General features: G+C 34.7%; 1 protein-coding gene across 1 annotated transcript; it reads left to right on the top strand.

Moving 5' to 3' along the window:
• The first annotated feature begins 2,989 nt into the window (after positions 1 to 2,989).
• Positions 2,990 to 7,590, top strand: LOC113688299 (tabersonine 6,7-epoxidase-like). The gene is made up of 2 exons (XM_027206097.2): positions 2,990 to 4,064; positions 6,771 to 7,590. The coding sequence occupies exons 1-2, from the start codon at positions 3,111 to 3,113 to the stop codon at positions 7,401 to 7,403; spliced, it is 1,587 nt and encodes a 528-aa protein (XP_027061898.1). The 5' UTR covers positions 2,990 to 3,110; the 3' UTR covers positions 7,404 to 7,590.
• Positions 7,591 to 8,742: the final 1,152 nt, after the last annotated feature.

The following is an 8,742-nucleotide window of genomic DNA, read 5'->3' as shown; positions in this document are numbered from 1 at the left end:
ATGCTTACCTTAGTGTCATTTGATCCTGGTGCTGCCTTTTGCTTTGGCATCAATCATCTGGGGAGAAGGTGATTAAACTCTGAATTATTGTGAAAAAAAAAAAACTCAGCTCTCCCCTTCTACTTCTACCTGATGAATTTAAGAAAGAACCAGAATTATTAATGTTTGATTTACTAACACAAACTGGTTCAGTTGGTAAGGATGAGCCATTTCTCTACAAAAAAACGTCTTGTGTTTGAATTCTATTGTTAATGTAAGAACTGTGTTTGTGAAATGACCTGTAGTTTATAGTCTCGAAAGCATACTCCCTGACTCGTAATAGTGATCGGAACTGAATTCTTAAAGAAGCTTATACCCAAAAAAAAAAGAAAAAGAGAAAAGAGTAACATGTACTATTGCGTAAAGTGTGAAAAATAATTCTCAACCTCCAAAAATTTCTTATTATCAATATAATGTCCTAAAAGGTTTATTGCAACAATCCTCCTTGTAAACTTCCGATCTATACCACTTTGATAAAATGCCCCTAATTGCACCCAAATCAGTAGCTGTAAAAGAAGTCCGGCAAAGATTCCTATGCAATTCAAATTTTTCGGGTAGCATTCATCAAATCTCATATTCCTTTTAAGAAATATTTCACTGCATATTTCACTGCATAACTCACCTTATTGAACAGGTAAAGATTTCTTGTGCAAAATGTACTTGGAAATCTCAACACCATGACATAATATTATGCTTTCTGTCGATCTTGCTCATGAGAAAAAACGATGAAGATAATCGAATGCAACAGTTGTTGAAGCGACTCATTAGAATTTTTAAATTATGTTTCTAAGCAACCAATAACTATAGATAACTACCAAAAATTCATCCATCTATACATTTTAACTTCATTAACAAATTGATTCTTAAAGTTTAATAGTATCAAATTTTATAAACTGTACGCACATAAGATGGTACTTTGATCACTTGTCTCGAGAACGGCAAGTATAGTTGGTCTTAAGTGCAATTGATACAGTTATTGTGCTGTTTTTATGATCTGGTATACGTTTACATAACTTTATTTTATTTTATGATTTGGTGTATGTTCATATAACTTTATTATATTTTACAATTTGATGCATGCCCACATAACTTTTATTGTATTTCATGAAATATAACAAAATTATGTAAGTGTATATCAAATTATGAAAAAAAATACAATAGCCGTTTCAACCTCATTTAAGGCCAACCCTACCTCTCCCGAATCCTTTTGTTTCTAGTTAATGGCGAATAAATGGATATTATTACAAGCCGAAGTCGAGGAAAAATTCGTGCTCGTGTCAGAGCCTGTTCCATCCAGGCTTCATATATGATGGCCCAAGCTTGACCTTTTTAGTTCATTGGGCACTTGGCTTAATACGACTTAACCAGAATTCAAATGTGTCACAAATTTTTATTATTTAAAGTATAATGTTTTACTCCTTCAAAGAAGAAAAAGACGTTTTACTAAAATTTTAAGATTTTGGTTAAAAAAAAATCAAAATCTTATATAATCAATATAAGATTATTTTAGTTAGTATCACAAAATAATAAGTAAAACATCTTTATTACTTTGTATAACAAGAAAGGCCCCTTGATATAATAATCAAGCATATGCATAAAATATCTTTGTTACTTTGTATTGTCACGTTTGGTGCAAACACTCTGACAGGTAAATGTGTGGATGAACATAGATCTAAAGAAGTCAGGAAAATTGTCCTCAACAGTGGCTAGGGGTCCATCAACAAGACTGTTCTTGTTATAGGGTTAGATTTATTCAAGGAGAGCTACACATTGATAGTTAAAAATGGTCCTGTAACTTAGATTCTGGCAGCTTAATTGAGGGACCCTTTCAAGTTAGGAGAAGAGCTCATGCTTGTTAAAGACTGTTTTGGGCTTAAACCAGACTTGGGATTTTCAAAATATATCCTTCCCTCTCCCTCCCTTCATTGTGCATAGAATTAAAGCGATTCCTAGGCAATGATTCCCCGGATGTCATCACTTGGGCTGCTTCTAGTACTGCTGCTTTCTGCTCTAAAGAAGCCAAGTTTTTTCTTGCCGTAAGTGCTTCCTCATCAATTGTGCCTAAAGCTGATGTTAAGTGGGTTTGGAAGCTGAACATTTCATCAAAAGTCAGCATTTCCTGCTACAGCTCTTCTTCACCACAGGATTATCATCCATATCCATGAGGCTAGTTGTCCCTTCTGCAGCCATCACAGAAGGAAAATGCGGAGCATGTGGTTAGGAAGTGCCCCAAAGCTTTTGCGTTTGTGGGCTGCTCTTTCTTTTCCCATAAATCATCCTCAACTTTCCAATCTTCATTTTCAAGAGTGGCTTAGATTAGGTAGTACTTCATTTTCAACTCTGCTGATCACAAATCAATCCCCTGGACCGCTTTTGTCCCTATTGTTTGCTGGAGTCTCTGGTTTGATAGCCCCTATTGTCTTGTTCAACCAGATTCCCCAGTTCCTTAAAAGCTACTTGTTAAGAGGATATTAGAAGAGTTTGCTTTCCTCGGTTGATTGTGACAAACCCTGTTTAATTAATGCATTTCATTATTCTACCAGAAAAAAAGGGCAAATTGTTACGTACACAAAAGCTTTGAATACGACGGTTGGTTTTCAAGGACTTGGCTTATCTTTAGTAGATTTTCTCTCCATTTCTTACATCATCTAAATGCATGACACGAATTATTATTTATTAACAAAGATAAGAATTAGCTAAATTAAAATAATCATGTTCCTTTTTAATAATAGAAAACACGTCATATATATTTAGATGTGTACTACGAAAAATAGAGAGAAAATCCACTGCAGAGGAGTCAAATCCGATTATTTCCTCCTGATAACCATTCAAATATATTTTGACAAAAAAAAAAAAAAAAAAACCTTCACATATCAAGTTTGTAGGTAAGCTTTGCGGCTTGCAATACTAATGATGGACCATCTAGGATTACATCAGAGCAGCTTTTTTGACGGATTGAATAGTTACAAGCCAGAATGAAACAAACCTAGGACGGACATTTCCACTAAATCAACCGATGAAGACAGAGCACCAGACACTTAAAAATTATCTGCCCTGCCAAATTCTATAAAATGGATGCTTCACTAAGCCAAAAACATCCCATTGCTATTTTCTCCCTCCAGCCTGCAATGGAGGTCATTCTTTTCCTTCTGGTTTTCCTACTCTTATATTTCATGGTAGGCAAAATTCTCAAAAGCCCCTCGGGAAATAAATCAAGATTGAGGCTTCCCCCGGGGCCTAATCCACTGCCTATCATAGGAAATGTGCATCAACTTCTTGGCTCCCCATTCCATCACTTGCTCAGAGACTTGGCCAAAAAATATGGACCGTTGATGCACCTAAAGCTTGGTGAAACTACAACCATCATCGTCACTTCCCCGGAAACGGCCAAAGAGATTTACAGAACAAACGATGTCATCTTTGCTTCAAGACCCTCTCATCATGTCACATTCAAGATTTTTTCCTACAATCATAACGATATTATCTTTTCTCCCTATGGAAGTTATTGGAGACAACTACGGAAGATTTGCACCATGGAAGTTCTTAGTCCAAAACGCGTGCAAACTTTCAAAGCAATTAGGGAAGATGAAGTTTTTGATCTCATCAAATCGATCTCTTTGCAAAAGGGATCGACTATCAATCTAAGCAGAAGGATTTTCTCTCTCAGTTATAGCATCACAAGCCTGGCAGCCTTTGGGAAAAGAAGCAAAGACACGGAAAGGTTCTTAAAGTTCGTAGATGAAATCAATGGGCTGGCATCAGAGTTCTGCTTCGCTGACATGTATCCTTCAGTCAAGTTCCTTCAAGCGATGAGTCTAATTAGATTAAGATATAAGAAAGTACACAATCAAATTGATGAAATACTGGCAGATATTCTCAACGAGCATAGAGGGAAGATCCAGGAATCAAAACAGGAAGGGGAACAAGGTGGTAAGGAGGATATTGTTGATGTTCTTCTCAATATTCAGAAACGTGGGGACTTTGAACCTCAGCTAACTGATACAAACATCAAAGCTGTGATCCTGGTAAGAGAAACTCAAACAACTCACTAGTTTTTTCAGCTTTGCACCTTGACAAAAATTTTCTCGTTGTTTCTAGGATTAAAGAGAAAAAACATGGATATTCTGCAATATTTTTTTGTTAATTGATTTATCTCTTGACTTTGGGGGTTGGTAATTATTTAGTGAGTTGAGAACTTGTTGAGACAACCTTTGAAACCAAAAATTTTGATGCCATCAGCTTCAAGTTTGAACCTTTTGCCTAAAATTAAAGATCAGACTTGATAGTAATCGGTTATGTAAACAAATTATCATTCCTCAACTAGTTGATAAGACAACGAAGCATAACTCAATTATTAAGATGCTTCAATCATCCCATAAAAAAAATTTATATGACAAAATGATAGACAATCCTTAAGGTATCCATAGGATAGTGTGTTTATACTTTAGAAGCAAATAGCCAACTTGGGAAGAAAAGGAAATCACCAAAAAAGAAAAACAAAGAAAGAAAGGCAAAAAAACAAAAAACCATTTAAATTCATGCATGTCCAATGACGAAATGGAAGTGATGTCCTATTGTGACTCAAAAGTGGTAGAGTGTATCCTAATTATCGATTTTTGAACAGAAAGTGCAAAAACTTGAATAGCATCAAAAAACACCCCCAACAAACTTTTAGCCTTGTAAAGTATGATGATGGGCTGTGTCTAGACACTTGAATCTCTGAGATTCCAGAAATTGCATAGTTGCAGAAGAGCAATCACATTAATAATATAGGAATTAGTCCCAGAATTCAACTTAGCTTGCAGCGGTAATAATGAAATTCTTGATTGATGTTCAAATCCTTTCTCTTTTTTTTTTCCTTCCCTTTATAAGGCTCAGATTCTCCCTTAAAAAAAGAAAAAGAAAAAGTAATACAAGAATTATCAAGATTAAAATGGCCCCAATATTATCATAATTAATTATTTGAAGCCTGAAAATTATCAAACAGCAAAGAAAAAAAAAACAGTCGTCTCCCTACCCAATTGTTGGAAGGAAAAGCACGAAGTTCACGCCAAAGAAAAGTGACAAAAAGGTCGACCTCAACCGCTTTCACCTCTGAGTATAATAATCATTCTCTCATTACAGAGCTACATTTAGTACCAATAAATGAATTTGGAGCTGCTGAACCTGAAGGGCCTTAATGCACCTGCGTTAAAAAGTGTACCGAGGGTGACATAAAGTTGTAACCACCAGCTCAAAATGCTTCTCAAAATGCTTGATGGTGGTGGTTACCGTCAAACCTTGTCTTCCATCAATTATCACATTAAAATATAGATTTGTTTTAAAAAATTCAGACGGGTGCGTAGTGCATCCGTTTTATTTGGTGGTAATTCAGTTCCTTCTGAATTTTTCCTGAACCTCCTTAAATTCACCCCCTCCCTCTCCCTCTAGTGTATGATAGAGTAGGATATACATATCTGGAAAAGAAAAAGTGACATAAAGTTGTCAGGTGAGAGAATAAGGCTGCTTTGATACAAGTTACCTACAAATCCAGTTAAAAGAAAACATTGAAAAATAAAAAGAAAAAAGTATCCAAATTTCCTAACATGTTCGCATACAACAAGTGATTCTAAAATCACACGTTTTTAAACGATAGATATAAATATGAAAATATCTAAAATCAAGAAAGTAGATCATCCTTTAATTTGTTTCTGTCACTCAATCGTATGCTTGCTATTAGTATAAAATTTTTCTTTACGAATTCATCTTCTCTCTTGCTTTCAGTATCCTTCTCCCCTCCTCCTCCCCATAGTTCCTCTCTTTTGCCATACATACAAGTCAAACATGACAAACACACTGAGTTATCTACACAAATATAACGTAGATTCAATTATGCTTCTTGAGTATTTATTTGTTGATTGGATCATTTTTGTATATATTTTTTTTAAAGATTTGATGCTAAATCTTGAGGATTTGAAAATTGGATTTTGCAAGTTCTAGTTGCTATGTTATGATTATTAAGCTTTGTTTTGGTGTCTTCAACATTGTTTTAAAGAAGTTAATTGGAAGCTCCAAGGACAGGGTGAGTGTCGAGTGATGAATTTATTTTGGCATATGCTCGAGTATGTGAAAAGCCTATAGCAAGAGGCAATCCCTAGAAGGTTTCAAATTTTCAATTCAAGATTTCAATTGTAACCTTTGCTTTTGTATCATCAAAGGGTTCAAATTGAAAAAAGATGAGTCCATAATTATAATTCAGAGTATGTTATAAAACACTTTTTATCGATTGGTATCCACTTCTTAACTTCAAGTAAATATTCATTTATTTTTTTTCATTTGCATATTAGCATAATATTGGGTGTTGGGTTTGGTAATTTCACGTCTAAATCTTGTTCGGAAATTGCCTTAAATAAACTAGAAAATAATTTTTCACAATTTCTATGGGTCAATATCACTACATATTGTTGCATATGCAGATGAAGTGCTCTCAGATCACTTTTTAGAATTAACTTATTGTGCATCAACGCACTACAGGAAAGTTCCACCAATAAATTATTAAATATTAATACAAAATTGAAAGAACGAAATTCATAAGTTTTTTTTTAAGTTGAAAGATTAAGGAACCCCAAAATAATCAAATGTTACAACTTTAATTTCAAGTTATTTATTAGTAAAGCATCAATTGACGAATTCATTCAGAAATCTGAAAGCAGAAAGCGTCAGCTGATAAAATATTCCTATTTATGTTTCAGGATGTCTTCGGTGCTGGTAGTGAGACTTCATCAACGGCTATCGAGTGGGCAATTTCTGAGATGATTAGAAATCCGGAAACAATGAAAAGGGCACAATATGAGGTAAGAAATTTCTACAATGACAAAGGAGATGTTGATGAATCACGCCTTCACGAGCTCAAATATTTGCATGCAATTATCAAAGAGGCCTTGAGGCTGCACCCGAGTGCTCCACTTTTGTTGCCAAGAGAATGTGGTGAGGAATGCAAAATCAATGGTTATGACATACCAGCCAAGGCACAAATTATTGTGAATGCGTGGGCAATTAGTAGAGATCCATTGTACTGGAGTGAAGCTGAGAAATTTAATCCTTCGAGATTTCTTGATTCTGAAATTGATTATAAAGGGAATAATTTTGAATACATTCCATTTGGTGCTGGAAGAAGGATTTGTCCAGGCATATCATATTCTCAAGCAGTAGTTCAGCTGGTACTTGCACAACTGTTGTTCCATTTTGATTGGAAGCTCCCTGGTGATCTGAAACCAGAAGAATTGGACATGGCTGATAACCTTGGCGTGACAATTAGGCGCAAAAATGATCTCCACTTGATTCCAATTCCTTACCCTGGTTCTTGCTTGATTAAGGATAACTAGACTTTACAGGGTTGCCTGGGAATTATGCTAATACTTGTCATCCCGTATATGAAACTGTAGAACTTTACCTTGATGATGTACATAAAGTAAAGCTTTTTTAGAAACTTTCTGTACTCTAAAACTGCCATGTTCCTGCCTCAACAATGGTCGCCCCACTACGTGAATTTATACTAAGATGTTAGCGATACTTTTAGTCTCACCATTTTTTCTTATTTTCTTGGTGGGCAAATTACGCACAGGAAAGAATTTAAATCAGATCCCCGGCTGCAGTCTGCACCAGAGATAGAATGGCGTCAAATTGTCAAACGTCCTTTATCATCTGTTCCGAGGATAAGTTAGCATCACTCCTTATTGTTTCCTTCTGCAGAAAGATGGTATATCTCCCATTTAACCAATCAAAGAATGACTAGATATATAAATTGAAGTCTTCATTCTCAGTTTCCCACCTTTTTTTTTGCATGAAGGTTAGATTTTCTTTTAAAGACTGAAACACTATGAAAAGACTTTACTAGGAAGTTAATTAATGTTAGTGATAATTCTAGTGAAAATTTTTTTACAGAAAAAGAAGCGTAAATCAGATCACATCTCTAGTCCATACTCAGATTAGGTCGTAATATCCTTCATCTTTGTTTTGGTGGATGAGTTACATCTCTCTTTTTGTTTCGTATGCAGAAAAGTCGTGCTTCCCATTCGACCGATCAAAGGATGACGAGTTATGGGCCGCAGTCATCGTTTGCAGCGTAGAATTTTGGCCTTGTTTGGCACCGACATCAAAGAAAAGATTGAGCATGAAAAAGAAACCGAAAGAGGAGAAACAGTAGGCTGACACCGACATCAAAGAATTTTGGGCCTGAATTTACCCAATAATAATAAAATGAATTTTTGCCCTGAACACTCGTCACGCTCCATGGAGCATGAATTAATTTAGTGATAAATTAGGAAGCCTCCCTTAAAATTTTTGACAATTTCTCTTAGTTCCTTTGAAAATTTAAAAATTACACATATCTTTCTTACCATTTAAAATAACAATACTATCCTTAAATATTTTAATAAAACTTCCTTCTTTGGTACACTTATACCCAGAATGAGTTTTAAAATTATTTTTTCATTCTTTTTCCTCCTTATTCCTCTTTTTTATTTTTCGCCAACAAATCTATAGAACTACCACTATTGTTTCTAACTTCTGTCGTAACCAAATATCGAGATAGTGATTTTTTGATGAGTTAAATCTACATGTAATTCAATGTTTTTGCTAATATTTGTTTTCTATTTTTCTGGATATCAAAATCAATAATAAATAAAAATACAAATGACCCAAAATTATTACTAAACTATGGTA

This window comes from Coffea arabica, chromosome 5e (assembly GCF_036785885.1).
Source record: "Coffea arabica cultivar ET-39 chromosome 5e, Coffea Arabica ET-39 HiFi, whole genome shotgun sequence".
Taxonomy (NCBI): Eukaryota; Viridiplantae; Streptophyta; class Magnoliopsida; order Gentianales; family Rubiaceae; genus Coffea; species Coffea arabica.
Note: the sequence above shows the minus strand (reverse complement) of the source record. Positions and strands in the feature narration are given on the sequence as shown.

Bases quoted from the DNA above. Each gene is read 5' to 3' on its own strand.
- LOC113688299 (XM_027206097.2), top strand. From the start codon at position 3,111: ATGGATGCTTCACTAAGCCAAAAACATCCCATTGCTATTTTCTCCCTC. The intron at 4,065-6,770 runs GTAAGAGAAACT...TTTATGTTTCAG, and splicing joins ACATCAAAGCTGTGATCCTG to GATGTCTTCGGTGCTGGTAG.